This window comes from Echinops telfairi, unplaced genomic scaffold (assembly GCF_000313985.2).
Source record: "Echinops telfairi isolate 266 unplaced genomic scaffold, ASM31398v2 ScPeMD7_7466;HRSCAF=8504, whole genome shotgun sequence".
In the NCBI taxonomy this organism is placed as follows: Eukaryota; Metazoa; Chordata; class Mammalia; order Afrosoricida; family Tenrecidae; genus Echinops; species Echinops telfairi.
In genome coordinates this window covers 4,373,229-4,390,747 of record NW_022111366.1, presented here as the reverse complement: position 1 = coordinate 4,390,747, position 17,519 = coordinate 4,373,229, and the positions used below count along the sequence as shown (strand labels likewise).

Genomic DNA, 17,519 nt, shown 5'->3' with positions numbered 1-17,519 from the left:
GTGCTCCTTAGAGGCAAGGATGGTGAGGCTTTGTCTTACCTACTTTGGACATATTGTCAGGAGAGATCGATCCCTGGAAAAGGACACTGTGCTTGGTAGAGGGGTGGCAGAGGAGGAAGGTCTTTAGGAAGATGGATTGACACCATGGCTGCCAACAACGGGCTCACACATGGACACAATTGTGAGAATGGTGCAGGACCAGGCAGTGTTTCACTCTGTTGTGCATATTGTCACTATGGGTCGGAACCAACTTGATGGCACTTAACAACAACAAACATGGCTTTCCAAGGTCACTGCTGATGTCTAAAATTTCAGATGGAAAGGTACTCAACTATTGTCCTGACAGCCTCCTGCACCAAACTATGTGCTCCGTGAGGGGAGGGTTTTGTTCTACCATCCCTGACTGTTGCCTCCCACAAATTTAGCACAGCATTTATGAGGACGTGTGTATACACGTCCTCGCCTGTAAAAAACAACAGTAACAGAAACAATAGGACTCTGAAACTTCTGAATTGGCGCTGATCCTAGTAACACCGCACCCACGGAGAACTCCCCAAAGGTCAAGCTGGGATGCCTATTTCTTTGGTGCCTGAAGTGCACAGTCTCTTTGTTTTCTCAAGAGGGACATCAGGAAAAGGAAAACGCACCCTCGGGGGCACCAGGCTTTTCACTTATCCTAATCTGCCGTTCAGGTACTACAGGCTCCCCTTCTGAATTTCCAATATCCGCAGGAAGGTATGGCAATGACTGGCTCTCCTCCTCCAACGACCTTGGGAAATACAGAGGTAGCAGCCTTTGGTAGGTAGCCTGTGTCAGGAAAGTAAGATATTTTGTGAAAAACCATGAGGGAGCAATAGTGGAGCTTGGGCTGCTTCAGACAGTGTATGACAGCCCCCAACACAAATTAAAACTTCACCTGAGCCTTGGCTAGAGAGATCAGTATACTGGTAGCCAGTCATGTACAATGTTGCCTGGAATTCACAAGTCCTGCTAGTCCTGTCTCTATCGCCTGTCTTTATCATACTTATGACAAACTGGAACGATTCAGCTATGAAGCCACCCCCTTAGTCCCTAACACGCCATCTGGATCCATTGGTTGCGTGTTTAATTTTTCATCACCTTTGTGATTTTTTTTACCAGTTCTTGGTGTCCTAGTCCATGACAAGGGTCCACTCTCTACTCTAGACCTTACTCTTCAGTTCAAACTGGTATAAATAAGGGCCTGCTAATCATCTGCCCTTGATGTTCCACTGACCTTAAGACTCAACACATGCAGAAAAGAACTTGTTTTCATCCCCTCTGCTCCTCTTCCCAAAACCTTTCCCCTTCTACTTGTGATGTCATTAGCAGCATCACTTTTCTCTTATTCAAGCTACAAATCTAAGACTGATCCCTGACTCCCGTCTTTCCCCCTACATAGTCTAGCAACCCCCAACTCTAGCTAAATTTATTTTCTAAATAGCTTTTCAATTTTAACTGCCCCACTGCCTGAGTTCAATCTTCATTTCTCATTTGCAGTATTGCAACCACATGTAATCTTTTGTTCTTGCTACCAGCTTTCCTCCATACACCTCAGATACAAACGAAGTCACAGCATTTGTTTGCTTAAGACTCTTCTGCAGTGAGACACAAAGTTTTTACATAATATTGTCCCTGACTAGCACTTATTTTTGCTACTTTCAGATTCAAATTATATGCAAAAGAAACATGCTCAACCCTTTCCTATTCCTTACTTACATGCCTGGATTGACTTGCCTCTTGTCACCTTGACAAATCTTCCAGAATGAATTCAACGTACCTATCACTTCCTTAAGGAAGCATTTCCTAACACCATGACTGGCTGGAGTGTTTCCATCCTTCCTGTATCTCCATCAATGCACTTATCACAATTATCCTAATTTGTCTATATTGTCAATCTCCATTGATACACTGTAAGTACCTTATTGTCCAAGAGAATCTCATCAACAATCCAGTAAATAAATGATACAACAAAGACATAAAAAAAGGATTTAAACAATGCAACTTAATCAGTAAAATACCTCTTCAAGTTCAGAGACAGCAAATACTACTTTTTCAATGGTCTCCCCATGAATCTCTAGAAATCTCCTGACAGTGCCTAAGAAAAATAATAGAAGGATTAATCAATAAATAGGAAATCATCTCTGCATAAAAAGAATCCCACTCTTGGTTTCATTTTTGTCATGGGTGGTCCCATTTCAGTGTGGCCTGTGCCCAGTGACCCCTCAAATGTGAGGCTGGCCCAGCGCCCCATCACAGCCACCTCAGGGATCTTCTTGCCTTCTGCCAGCGCTCCTGGCCCTGCCTATTCCAGGCACCAAATAAAAGCCCCGCGTTGGGAACGATGCCATTTATTTACTGCTGTATTGCTAACATATAAAACAGTGCCAGCCATACCTCTCCCTTGTTCAGCATATTCATCTTACTTCCTCGACTCCTTTCTTAGTTTAGACTAATCCAGTACAAAAGTCTTTCCAACAATTTGGTTACAGGGTTGGAAGTCCTAATCAGTGCTTATTGCCCTCCACAAAACCCCACACCAAAACAAAGCTGAAATACTTGTTTTCAATTTCTATGTTATCCGGAATTGTTTTGCCCCTGAAGATTTCTAATAATTAAGTCTCAACAGCCTTTCCTCAGACTTTCAACTTTCTGGAAATCCCGCTAGCTTTAGATCATTCACTCACCGGGCCCTACTTTAAAAATGTTTTCCTCCACATCTTCTTAAATATCTGTTCCCCAAAACTCTTACTTTCTTGATGTACACTCTCTTTAGTACACTAATTTACTGGCTAGGCATTATTCCAGATGTTGATGGCGGATCTGCCCAGATATCTCACCTAGGCCTCAACCTGTCCAAACGTGAGCCCAGTCGTCAAAACTTGGGGTCCATGTTCTCACTCCAAAGCCTGCTCCTTTACCTTGTTCATGAACTCGGATACACAACACACAATTTTCATTGATCTATTTTATTATTTTCCTATCCAATTCCAGTTGTCTTGGTTCAGACTCTCAATGTTCACTTGTATTTTGACAATAAGTTCTCCCCATTTATTTTCCAAGTTACAAACTCACCGTTGCCTGAGTTATCTCCTGAGATTACTTTCCTTACGGCGTGTTTCTGAAGGCTCTGCAGTGCTTACAGGCTGAGACTCAGAGTCTCGAGCACGGCTCTTCGCACTCTGACTTCAGCTCTTCGCACTCTGACTTCAGCCTATTGCCCACCCCTTACTTAGTCCAGTGGCTCTCAACCGGTGGGTCTCGACCCCTTTGGGGGGTCAAACGACCCTTTCACAGGGGTCGCCCAATTCATCGCATAAGGACAGTGATGAAGTAGCAACGAAAATAACTTTATGGTTGGGGGGTCACCGCAACATGAGGAACTGTATGAAAGGGTCGCAGCCTTGGGAAGGTTGCGAACCACTGCCTTAGCCCTACTTCCAATTATTCCTCGCACATATCTTTAGCTTCAAATCAGTTTCTTCGCTTTCCTCAGAATATGCCACTGACTTTCATGATGCCCGACCTCTGCTTACATGGCTACCTTTGACGGGACACCACGAACTGCCCCTCAATCTCATTATTTTCCATTTCCCTCCCAACAGGTGCATTGACTAGATTCCAGTGCGGGGTAAGGGCGGCAATGCAGGCGCAGCCTGCAGCAGCACGGTGACCAGGGGCGACAGGGAAGGAGTGCCTGGTCCCCGAGGGTGCTTTCAGGATCAGCAACACCATTCTTTCCTGCCTGCTCATTGGCGAAACCCATTCCAGAGCTCTCTCCTTTGTTCAGAACTCCAGACCCTTGCTTGTGCCCCTATCACATTTCAGAACATTTCTCTGTGAGTGACCTTGTCATCCATTTACAGGTAGGCTATACTTGTAGGTAGACTGCGGGCATTTTGAAGGCTAAATACATTTAAAGTAATATTACCAAGGACTACCTAGCACACATGAGGAATATGGAAAGTAATCATTCAAACCTAACTAAACTGACATTTTATGGTTCTGGTTATGTACATTTTATAGATCTTCTTCATCTTAAAAATAAACCCTTAAATTTGTATTAAAGGAAAACACTCGTCTACTGAGGATCTGATAAAACATTAACTCTGTCAGACAAGTTTTTTTTTCCCTTCCAGTCTGCATTGGTTAAACGCACCCCCCCCCCGCCCCCAAATTGGATTTTCTTTGCATTCACACATAAGTTTTAATGTTCACAAATAGGAGTCAGCTTCCCAGCATGCGTGTACTTGTGGCATTTGCTGCGAAAGGGAACACACATCAAATAGACACCACATTGCATTTTCTCAATAGAACTCACTTAGAAAAAGTAACTTTGCACGAGGTGAACACACGGCTGATGGTCTGATGATGATGTTTTAGGACTGCCAGCCCAGTGCTGCTCTTATAGAGCCCCAAGTCTCACCTGTGCACAATTCCCCACAATCAGTGAGAATACCATGTATTTAACATTTGGTGAATAGCTTTTGTCTGAGGGGAATGCTACCTGGGATATTAAAATGACCAACCTGGAAATTCAAGGAGAACCAACATGATCATTTTTTTAGCCCACCACTGTACCTGCCTATAAGGAGCCCTGGTGACACAGTGTCTACTCGTTGGACTGCTAACTTTGATGTCAGAAGTTTGAAACAATCAACCACTCCTTGGGAGAAAGATGAGGCTTTCTAATCTAGTAAAAAATTACAAGCTTGGGAATGCACAGTAGCAGTTCCAACCTGCTCTGTCGGGTCAGCATGACTCAAAATGGACTCGAAGGCAGTGAGTATCATTTGGCATCCTCTTACATACAGCACAGGGCCGGGCACATTCTAGTCAAACTTCGGTAGGATGAATAAATGACCTGATAACTTTATCTCAATGTGGATGTTTCTTCAGGCTTCTTTTGGAGAATACATGAACATGAAGGGGGAAAAAATTAAAAGGATAAAAATCTCTATGCGTCTATTGGGAAGATAGTAAGTTTCAGTGAAATAAGTTTCTGTTAATAGTTTAATAAGACAGCTCTGACATTAAAACCGTAGAGCTACATCGTTAGATTCGTTCTTGGCCTCTATGTGCTATGAATGTGGACAAGTCCTTTGTTTACCACGTGCTGAAGAGTGCAAGAGCAAAGGCATACATTGTCCATGGATGTGTAAGTGTGCTTATTTTTTAGGGAGTGCTACTTGATTTAAGGTATAATAAACCAAATGAGCCTTATAATTATAGCTTAACTTGCTCACCTTAAGGGCCATTTATTTCCTTTGGCTAAGTAAATTCCTAAAAATTGCTTCATTAAGATACTGCATGCCCTGGGTACGATGTAGCAACGATGAAACATACAACTTTCCTTTAGTCCTAAATGCTTCCTCCTCCCCCACTATCATAATCCCAATTCTACCTTACAAATCTGGCTAGACCAGAGGATGGACACTAGTACAGATAGGAACTGGAAACACAGGGATTCCAGGGCAGATGATCCCTTCAGGACCAGTGGTGTGATTGGCAATACTGGGAAGGTAGTGGGAGGATGGGTTGGAAATGGGGAACCGATTACAAGGATCTACATGTGACCTCCTCCCCGGGGGCCGGACAACCGAAAAGTGGGTGAAGGGAGCGGCGGACAGGGCAAGATATGACAAAATAATAATTTATAAATTATCAAGGGTTCATGAGGGAGGGGAAAAATGAGGAGCTGATGCCAGGAGCTTAGGTGGAGAGCAAATGTTTTGAGAATGAGGAGGGCAATGAATGTACAAACGTGCTTTACACAATTGATTTATGTATGGATTGTGATAAGAGTTGTACGAGCCTAATAAAATGATAAAACAACAACAACAACAACAAAGATCTCGTATGCCCATTACTTATCTTTATCTGCTATTATCAACTTCTGCTCAAATTCACCCTGGTTACAGTACTCGAGTCCTTGATGGGGCTAGAGTTGGACCACAGAACTGGAATGGAAACCTGGTCTTCTAGACTCCCTATTGAGTCCTGTCTACAACACTGCTGCTGCTTTAAATTCTAATACACAAAATTATTTTGAAAAGAAATGAAAGCATAAAAGGTGGATTTAACTCGAGCTATGAGACTGGAGCAAGGGTTAAGAAGACTAAGGCTATAGAGAGAGCTTCTGAAGCCTTGTTAGGAAAAATAAAATAAAGGCAAGAACTCTCCTTTGGTACGTTGCTGCTTAAATATACACAGTCTTTGGTTAAGGCTCTTGGCCACTAACCAAAAGAATGGTGGTTTGATCACCAGATGGTCTACAGCAGAAAGATCAGGCAGTCCTCTTCCAAATAGATTTACAGCCTTACAGACCCTACAGGGCAATCGTACTCTGTCCTATAGGGCTGCTATCGGGCAGAATCTACCTGAAAGTAGTGGTTTGGTTTTTGTAACACAGCGCACCACTGAAGTCCTCGGATGCAGAAGGCCTGGATATGTTTCAAGTCTGCATAACCCTTAAAACATACGAAATTGTTGAACCTCTGTAAAACCCACACCCTACCACCTAAACCATAAGCTTATTAAAGAAAAATTAAGGGTTTGTTTATCCCTCTATTTTATACATATTTCATGGGCAAGTATCATATGCCAAGGTTTCTTAGCATATAGAATTATTGGAATTACAACGATGAAACGTAAGCTCCCTTCTTCAAGAAGCTCAGAGTTTACATAATGCACGTATAAGAAAACTACAAAACATAAAATTTACTAAAAAAATGCTTAAGGGTTGTAGTTTCAAAGATAGCTATTTACAAACAATTCCTCACCCTAAATTCTAAGCTACCTAATAGCCAACTTATCCATTTAATTACACTCACAACTTTGGGCTGATATATTTCAGATCCTTGTCTTCAGATTCTAGGGGATAGAAAGTGTTATTAAAGACACCAAGTATAGTTCAGTCCCAAATGAGGCTCTGCAGTGAGCTTTGTGTGAAGCCTGCCTCCAATACGAAGTTCACTAAAAGAACAGCTTTGATTTATACAGTCTTATCTCAAGCAGGCCCAACACTTCTCCCTTCAAAGGGAGGCCTCAGACCTGCACTCTAACTTAGTCACAGTCCCAACCTAACATGAACATTGTATGCACGTGCAGTTTTCTGGGAAAACGGCTGGTAGTTTTCCTTCTATCAGATACTCAATGTAGTTTGGAACTGGTCCTTTAATGGAGCAGCAAATTTTAAACCTGCAAAGCAGCTCACTTTTCTTTAGGCGAAAGAGCACTAATGTTTAAAGGGTATGCCCTCCGGTTTGCCGTATTTCATGAGACATGACACCTAGAACTCTGTATGTGAAACTCTTGACATGATCTGAACTTGCATAGGGTTATGGACTTTATGAGCTAAACACCTTATTTTTCTGTCAGATGTAGGTTCATAAAGAATAAGCCAAGGCTCATCTTGAGCCTGCATGTGGGGTTTTAAATTTAAATAGCACAGGTGAAAGCTGCTGGTTAAGCCCCAAAGTAATATCGAAATAAATGATGAGCTCTATTAATTTAGCTCATTCAGATTATTCGGATTCTATTAGCCAATGCCATGAGCAACATTCTCAGCTTGATATCATTTTCAAAGCTAACACGCAAGTCTTCTATGCCTTTGCTTAGATGAACAAAAATGTCACCCCCAAAAGTCAATGGAGAGCCCTGCGTCTCATCAGTAGGAACGTCCTTGCAGGGAGCGATAATCAGAACTCTACTCTGGCTAGAACTAACTGCACCACTATTGCCGTCAGACGCCGATGAGCTAGCTGATTGCACTCAGGGCAACCCCACTTATGAAGAGTGGAACTGCGCCACATGGTTTTCCAGGCTGTCTTTTGGAAACAGATTGCCAATTTTGTTTTCCAAGACACTTCATGGAGGTTTAAAACCACCAAACTTTCAGTTAATAGTTGAATGCTTACCCACTCGTGCCCCACGGAGACTAACTTGGCTATCATTTGTGATAAATCAGATTTTCAAGACTCCCTTTGCGCACAGAATCTCCAGCATTACTTACGAAGTGCGATGTGTGTGGCATCGTCTAAAGGGTACCCTCGCTTCGCAGAGTTAATGACACAAAACCCAACAGAAGACATCGACTGTTCTCTGTGACCAAGGAAACACAAAAACTGCCGTGAAAACATTTCCAAGTATTACATATATAACTAATTTCACAGTGCAGCTCAATCTCTCCTTCCCTCCCCCTCTTCAATAAACCTAATATAATAGCTAACCTAAGTACATTATTCAATAAATAACAACTAATTTAATTGTACCATTTCAAGGATATATTTTTCACATAAAGACTGGATCCATTCCATTTACCTTCCTTTGCTTAAAAAGATAATTTTATAAACAGGTTCCCCCTAAATATTCTACTTCCAAAGCTAAGCTTTATTTTTAAAACCAGGACCTTTAAACTGTGTAGCATGCAACAGCCAAGAAATGAGTCAGCCTTACTTTGCCAACTGAAGTATGTTTCGGTAGCAGCTGTAGAGGGAACTCTCCGCGGCTGTGCGGTAGCGGCTCTTGTACTTAGGTCCCACTGTGTGAATGATGAACCGGGCAGCTAGATTAAATCCTTTGGTCAACTTGGCTTCACCTGTCCGGCAACCTGGGCACCATGGAAGCATAAATACATCACAGGCATGTTACAAGGAACACAACAAAGCATAACATAGAGAAAGTTAAAATTTAAAAACTTTGGGAAAGTCCATGAATCTGAGAAAAAACATGGATTGAAAACAAGTATTTAGCTCTGTGCATTCCGTTCCAACCTGACAGAGAGGACACATACTAGGTGTAAACAGACTTAGACAAAAAGAATGGGAGAGAAAACATGAAGCAGAAAATCCTCACCAAAAAAATCACTATAAAGAAGGAAACAACTAGAGAGAAAATGAGTTCTTCCAGGTTTTGAAGACCAGCTTAAGTAGTGAAGATTGCCTGAACAGAGGCTAAAACAGGAGCAGAAAGATGAAATCTACGACTTAAGAAAGCAAGCACTTACTGTACAGTGTGTTCCAGAAACCAAACTCACTGCCATCGACTGAGCAAATGCCACCTCACACAGACCCCACAGGACAAAGCGTACTCCCCGTGGGTTTCTGACACTGTACATCTTTATGGGAGTAGAAAGCCTCATCTTTCTCTCTTGCAGCTGGCTGATGGTTTCAAACTGCTGATAGCATGGTTAGTAATCCACTCCATAAACCACTACTACACCAGGGCTCCTTGTTTAGTGTGGTAAGGTTTAAGGTTTTAAGAAGCATGACAATAGCTATAGGGAGATGAACTGGGAAACTAGTAATCGAGGCAGATGAGTACGATAGACTAGGAAGAAGTACACATAAAAAGATTCAATATATATTTAAGACTTGATGACAGATTTTATGTGAAGGATAAGGAATAGGTCAAGTTGCACTAAAGTTGTTTTTTTTAATCATTTTATTGGGAACTCTTACAACTCTTGTTATAATCCATATATCGCTTGCATCAGGCAAATTTGTACATATGTTGCCTTCATTCTTTTCTAGACATTTATTTTCTGTTGAGCCTTTGGTATCAGCTCCTCTTCCCGCCCCGCACCCCCGTGTCCCATAACTCCTTGATAGATTTTAAATTGTTATTTTCATATCTCACACCGATCGCTATCTCCTTTCCCCCATGTTTTCTGTTGTTCTTCCCCCTGGAGAAGGGTGTATGGTTACGTGTTGATCATTACAATCAGTTCCCCCTTCCTTCCTTCCTCTTCCCCTCTTCCCCTACCCTTCTGGTATCACTATTCCCTCTCCTGTTCCTGGATTCTGTGTGTCATGAGCTCCCATCCCTTTCTATACCTGTGTACATGTTCCGGTCTAGTCTGAATTGAGAAGCCGCACTGGGGTCATGGTAGTGGGGGTGAGAAAGCCTCAAGGAACCAGAGGAATATGCACTAAAATTTCTTGCATGAACAATGGAGTGGATGAAATGCCATTTTAAAGAGATGGCAAATACTTATATAAGAAAGGTTGTCAAACTGGGCTCCCCTCATCCTAAGCTTTGATAATTGATGTTTCAAAAGTTCTACAAAATTTTTATATTCATCCAAGTTTATGTTTCATTTTGTGGCTCACAGTTCTAGTCAGTCTAGATATTTAGAACTCTTTATCATCTGATGTCTCTTCCTGTTCCTCCCAGCTTTCTACTATCTGTGAATTTGTAGTACATAACTTATATCCTCTCTTTAAGTTAGCACTTTATTAGATTAGAAACTAGTTGTCAGTATTTAAGGAAAGCAAGATTTATACAGCGGGATTTGCTGTTTACATTTTTAAAAGTTGTACTTCAGATACATTTTTTAATAAAATAGACTGAATTTCATAATGTTCCATCTGGGCTCAAATAATCCTAACAAAGCATTGCTCAGTTGGTGATTAAAAAATGAATGCAACTACAAGGACCTAAGATTCTGAACAAACCGACCTTTTCCTATTCCCACTTCCAAAAAAACATTTATGAAAAAATATTCTGGCAAAAATAATTTAAGTATAAAATTGAGAATGCTTACTCGTGCTATGAACTCTGCTTTTAAATAAGGCACTGAATTTCAAAAGTGCAACAGTCCATGGGTAGAAGTACATAAATATTCTCTACCACTATCTCCCAATACACGTTTTCAGCTGTAGTGGTGACAGTTGTTTACATGGTTTATCAGAGTACGAAAGCATACAGCCAGGAATATACTCCCCAAGAGCCAACTGGCTATGATGACTGTCACTTTAAAATTTAGAAACATGATGGATTTAGCTGACAGCAAAGTCTTAGAGCTCAGCTTTTAACACACTGTGGGGTTTTTCAAATGCTGTTTCTCTTTAAACTAAACAGTTACACTTACATTATTTTCTTTTTAAGCTTAAATTATGCACCTTCAAGGTAAAGAATATCAACATCATATTTCCCAAGGAATGCAAACATTTCCCAAGAGGGTGAGCGAATAAGAGGAAGATCTCCAACAAGATAGACTGACACGTGGCTGCAACAATGGGCTCAGCCATCATGACGGTTTTAAGGAGGCCGCAGTACTGGGCCCTGCTTCTTCCACGGAGAGCAGGGTCTCTACGAGTTGGAACCAACTCCCTGGCATGCAACAACCAATAAGCAAGTTGTATTCACCTTTGAGTTTCTGGAGGTCCTCCTGCAAATCAGGCCCTGCAAGCATGAAGATACTTTCTGACACTGGATTCTTATCTGTGAGGCTCTCATTGCTGGTATTCACAATGGCTGTACAGTTTAGTATTGCCACATCCCCTTTCCTAAGGAAACACAAAACAATAAAGAACAGGTGTGGGGAAGAGGTGAGAGTATGGTAGTTGGTTTAAACAGAGTTTAGACACAGCAGCATTATTCATAATAGTTAAAAAGTAGAAACATCCCACACAGCCAGGGGAACAGCTACAATCTGAAATTGACAGCGGAGGGGAAGAGAAGTCCTGGTAGTGGTGGAGCAGCCGGAATCTAGCTGGAAAATTAATGAGAGGCAAATGAGGGGTGAACATGACATGGGACAGGAGGAAGGTAAAAGGAAATAGAGGAAAGAACTAGGAACCAAAACTATTTATAGAGGCACAAACAGAGGTGTATATACGTAACTATATGAATGCATAACAATAGGGGTATTAGCCCATGTACATATATTTATATGGCAATACATTGAGGCCGTGGACTCTGGGCCTCTACTTAACTAATCCCTCAACACAAGAATACTTTGGATTAATAAATGCCTGACCCAACATGATCACTGAAGACAAACTGGGTACATAAACAAATGTGAAGAAAGCTGATGGTACCCGGCTATTAAAAGATATAGCATCTCAGGTCTTAAAAGCTTGAAGCCAAACAAGCAGCCATCTAGCAGGGAAGCAACAAAGCCCACATGGAAGAAGCACACCAGCATGTATGATGAGGTGTCGAGTGGAAAGACAATAGAATTTCAAATATAAACAACCTCATCGAGGTATTGGAGAGGAGTCAAGCTAGAGACCCAAAGCCCATCTGTGGACAATTGGACATTCCCACACAGATGCATCCAGGGGGCGGTTCAGCACTGGTGAAATACACAACACTTCTCCAGGTCTTTAATCCTTCCTTCCCCCACTATTCTCTCAGTCCAATCTCGCAACTTCAGCTAGACTGGTGTATAGGCAGTTGCACAGACAAGAGCTTTCAAGAATCGGAATTCAAGGAAGACAAACCCCTACATAAACTTTAAGGGGAGCAATGATTCGAGGAGGATTGGGGAAGGGAAGGGGGAGGAAAGGGGGAATGGATAGCAACGAGGGCAGAATAACGCCCCTCAGGGGAAGAAAACCAGGGTAACAGGTGAAGGGACAGAATGTAAGATATGTAAAAATGATAACAATACATAATATATTAAGGGTTCGCAGGGGTGGCAGGGTGGGGGAGGGGAGGGAAAAAAGAGGAACTGTTATCAAAGGGCTCAAGAAAAAAGATGTTTAGAAATTGTTGAAGCCAGTAATTGTACATGTCCGCCTGAGGTAACAGATGTATGGTTTGTTATAATATACATGCGAGCCCCCAATAAAATGATTTATTAAGGGAAAAAAAAGTAGAAACATCCCAAAGGCTCATCAACTCATAAACAAAATGTTGCATATTCATATAACAGACTATTATTGGGCCACAATAAAAGAGTAAAACATTAATATATGCTACAACATGAAAATATCTTGAAAGCAAATTAAGCTTTAAAAACTTAAAAATTAAATTTAAAAAAAGTCTACATATTATGATTATATTTGTAGGAAATGTTCTGAATAGGCAAACACAAGAGAGATTAGTAGTTGTGTATGTGAAGGACATTAGGTGAAACGGCCAGTGATTCTCAATGGGAATGGAGTCTCTTTCCAGGGGCATACAATATTCTAATATTGATTATAATGACAACTGCATAACTCTGACTAAAGAGATATGACGTATACATTTAAAATCAAAACAAAAGTGTATGGTTTCTTTTATATAATACTCTTGAACAGTGGTTCTCAACCTTCCTAATGCTGCAACCCTTTAATACAGTTCCTCATGTTGTGGTGACTCCTCAACCACAAAATAATTTTTGTTGCTACTTCATAATTATAATTTTGCTACTGTTATGAATTGGGCAACCCCTGTAAAGGGTCATTCAACCCCCAAAGGAGTCACGACCCACAGGTTGAGAACTGCTGCTCTAGAAGAGGCAAACGAACTTGTATGAGAGGTCAGTGGTTGCTTGGGATATGGAATGGAGAGCAGCAGGAGACAGCATTGTAAAAAGACTGGAGACAACTTTATGAGGTGATGGAGGTGTTCTCGATTGTGGTGATGGTTTTGTACACCTATACACATATGTCAAAACGTATCAAACTGTACATTCAGAATATTTGTAGGTCATTGGATGTTAATTGTATCTTAGTAGAAACCTTAAAAATATCTGAAATTTCTACAATTCTGGGGTATATAAGAAAAAAGTTGAGAGGAAATTATATGAAAGTGTTATGACATCATGTCAGGATTTAATCAAATAATTACCAAAGAATGACTTTTCTATTGATAGCCTTATTATAAGGGAAAGGTGATCTAATAACGTCTTGCTGTAATCTTTCAGCATCAGCATCAGAAGAATTTAGTTCATCTTCATGTGAGTGTCCCCAACGTGGTAGTGTGTCCACATCCACAAACTGGGAAGGTGCGCCCAAGGGATCCATGGAATGGAAATGCCAGTGGTCTGCTCCCAATTCCTCAGCTACTCAGTATTCACTGGAGACTGTAGCTAAGAGAAAAGGAGAGACTGTTTCAACAGAAAAACACAGATACTGGTCTAAGTCTATTATAGCAAAAAACAAAACTCTATTGTGAAATAATGCCAATAGTACATTATGTCATTAGTCATTTAAATAGTGCATAAAAAAACAAAACAAAATACAATGTAAAACACAGATTTGCTTCAGTCTTTCTAAAAAGAAGACAAGGCGGCTCACTTAAGTAAAAATTATTTTCAAAGAATTGCTGACATTGAAATAATCATATGGCCCACAAACCCCACTTTCTAGAAATACAGAACTATTCATTCACTATTCACTGAGGACCTGCTATAAATAGATAGATATAGATAGCTGGATAAAGGAAGAGTACTGTTACATTGTGAGGACTGCAATAAGTGTCACTTTGTTAGGCCGGGTTGTCTAGAGAAACAAATTCAGAGACATTCATATATGTGGAAGGATCTTGTGATAGGTAGGTTTATTGTGCTAACCTGGCCAACAGGAACATGTGGGATTAATAAGGTCGCAGTTTGATTGGAGGGCAAAGAGATAAATGGCTTGGCAAGCCCCGCCCCTCTCTCTCTTGCTCTCTGGTGATCTGACCAGTGGCTACTTTAGCTAGTTCTCTGCCTCAACTTGTGAGCTACACTACCTGGGGACAGCCAACCAGTGGTTCATGTCACTAGAGCTTGAGATTCCTTAGAGACCTGCCTCGCCATGTTGCTGCTGGTGTATGCATTGCCTGAGCCTGAGGCTGTCAGATCCTGTTGTCTAGCATTGCTTGAGTTCGATATTCCATCCAGACCTGCTTTGCTAAGCTCCTGAGCTGCTCACTGTTGCTGACTGCTGTTTGCTGCCTGTGGCTGGACTGCCTCAATTGCCCAGGGGAAGACTTAGCTGTCTGCTTCCTTGACCTTGGACCCCGCAGCCCTCGAGAGTTGAGAGTTGAAGACTTCCAGTATATTAACTGTTCCAAGGAAGTAAGTTGAACTGAATCTTCTGTACTGCTGTGTGGACTAATTAGCTATTATATTCTTTCATGCAGTGTGTGTGTGTATATACTGCATATATGTAGTATATATATTTATATTATATATAGTATATGTATTTATACTTTATATAAGCATAAAATAAATATAAAATCATAAGTGTCCTGGTTTTTATCTCTAGAGAACTCTAACACAGACCTTCATATCAAGGAGTAATTATATATCAAGGAAGGATCCCAACCCAATCCAACTCAAGTCCCTAAGTCCAGTACTGGTTTCTAAGTCCCTCTTCAGACTCATGCACACATATGCAATGATGAATGCAGGAATATCACACGCCAGTCGGTGCAAAATCATATAGATACAAAGTTGGTGGAAACAGCACAAGGCTCCAGCAGTTCTTAGGGGCAGCAAGCAGGTGAAGGCAGAGGTGATTGGGGGGGCGGGGGGTGGGGGGGGGTCCCTAGACTCTCTTTAGGAGAAGGCCACACCCACAAGGAGTCATCATTAGGCTGTGACCTGATTAACAGTTTGGATACCACCCCTACACTTTAATGTATCTTCAAGTTGACACAAAATTATTAACTACCAGTCCCAAAGCAAAGTGTATAAAAAAACAGTTGGAACGGAAAAAACAATTTGCTTTGTATTCTTTTATCCAAATCTCAAAAAATAAAAGTACTGAATGCTGTACCAGATAGAAAGATAAATAATATCTCTAAGAGTTCGGTCTGATGATAATGGAGAGGATATATTGAAGTACGACAAAATGAGAAGCAAGTTATACTGCAATCAAGTAGTATGAGATGTTAAAGGTCTGAATTCAGTTGAAATGGTGATGAGAAGAGGGCATGAATTTGAGAGCCGATATACAATGGAAGAACAGGATATGGAGACCAATAGGATACGGTGCACTATCGGATAGCTGATTGTTAAGAATTCAGAAATTAGGACAGGAGGGTAATGAAAAAGGTGTCAATACTACAAAAGTTAGAGAAAACTGAACATGAGGAAAGGATACTCAAATTTTGTCAATTAGCCAGCTATTTGTTCTCACTAAAAGTGGATTTATTTGTCCACTATATCTTTGTCCACATCTATTACAAGGTACATATTATCCTAATGAGGGTACCTGCAAGGGGCACATTGTTAACACACAGAACAGCTATTAACCAAAAGAGTGGAACTTTGTGAATGCTAATGGTGTTTCCAGAAACTTGGTGATCTACTTTCTTAAAAAAAAAAACCAGCTGCTGAAAACTTGACGGACCTCAGTTCTTTTCTAATAAACATGCGATTGCTTTAGATCAACTCAAGGGCAATTGGTTTCAGGCACTGGGGATTAAGACAAAACAAGTTTCTGCCTTCATGAATGTGCAGTTTCTGTGGAGAGGAAAGATGATAAACAACAAACATGCAGTTATCTAACAGAATGATGGAAGGCAATGAGGGGTATGGAAGAAAAGGCGGCAGACATCTCAGCAAAGCCCTTAAGTGAAAGAGCAAGCCATGTGAAGCTCTGGGGAGTTTATCAGGTAGATGGGAAGAGTTACATGGTGGGGCCGAAGGCAGAAAGGAGCTTGGGATATTCCAGGAAGCAGAGGGGTGGGTTTGATTTCAGTACAGCAGATTAGGTATTAACCAATTAAGAGATGCCCTGGTGGTGTAATGGTTACTGTTGGCTGCTAACTGCAAGGTCACGGTTCAAATCACCAGTCATCCCACGGGAGAAAGATGAGGCATTTTACTTTCACAAAGAGTTATCACCTAGGAAACCCCAGGAGGCAGTTCTACCTTGAGTCCTCGTAGTAATGAGAAAGGTATTAAAAAATGGCTAGATGCAGAACATATGTTTAGGTAACAAAACTTGCTAAATGAGTAAGGGTAAGAAAAAAGGAAAGAATCAAAGATTTCTTACTTGAGGGCAATCTGGAATAGGTTATAGAATGAAACAATACAGTTGTTTTATCTATTTGAATATGTCAAATGTTATTTTTATAACAAATAAAATGTTTGTTATAAAAAATATTAGCAATATTACTATATTGCTAACACAAAATTGACTATAGTAGACTAGAGCTTAGAGGAGAGGTAAGACTAGAGATAAGATACACATTTGGGAGTCTCAGTGTAGAGACATTATTTAACACTTTGGGCAAGAAGATATTTAGATTTTTTTAAGAATGTATTTACATTTATTCTTTGGGCAAAATGACCCGAAGAATAAATGTAAAAACAGGAAAAGATCAAGCACCGAATTCTGAAGCACTTCAAAATGTAGAAGTTGGAACAAGAGCATTTTGTTCTGATAATCTGGCACTATTCCATACTCACCATCCCAACATGAATGCTAAAGATCAAATGGGTGCATAAGCAAATGTGGTGAAGAGAGCAGATGGTGCCTGGCTAGCAAACGATACAGCGTCTAGGGTCTTAAAGGTTTGAAGTCAAACAAGTGGCCATCTAGCAGGGACGCAAATAAGCCCACATAGAAGAAGCAAACCAGCCTGTGTGATCATGAGGTGTTGACAGTATCAAACATCAAAAGATCCAAAACAAACAACTATATGAATGTGAAAGAGGGGTCTTGCAGTAGAGACCCAAAGCCTGTCTGTAGACAACTGGATATCCCCCCACAGAAGGGTTATAAGGAAGGGATGTTTCAACCAAGGTAAGGTATAGCACTGACAAATCACACATCATTCCTCTAGTTCCT

The 17,519-nt window shown here is 40.9% G+C and overlaps 1 protein-coding gene across 3 annotated transcripts in view; it reads right to left on the bottom strand.

The window, feature by feature from the left end:
- The window catches only part of GDAP2 (ganglioside induced differentiation associated protein 2), a 60,247-nt gene that overhangs the window by 35,280 nt on the left and 7,448 nt on the right, over positions 1-17,519 (bottom strand). For all 3 annotated transcript variants that reach the window (XM_045283703.1, XM_004714884.2, XM_045283702.1), the window contains exons 2-7: positions 13,582-13,822; positions 11,170-11,309; positions 8,476-8,629; positions 8,033-8,121; positions 2,040-2,116; positions 648-807 (exon numbers count right to left, since the gene is read on the bottom strand). In XM_045283703.1, the coding sequence (XP_045139638.1) occupies positions 648-807; positions 2,040-2,116; positions 8,033-8,121; positions 8,476-8,629; positions 11,170-11,309; positions 13,582-13,757 (796 nt within the window). In that variant the 5' untranslated portion in view covers positions 13,758-13,822. The remainder of the gene's footprint in view (positions 1-647; positions 808-2,039; positions 2,117-8,032; positions 8,122-8,475; positions 8,630-11,169; positions 11,310-13,581; positions 13,823-17,519) is intronic.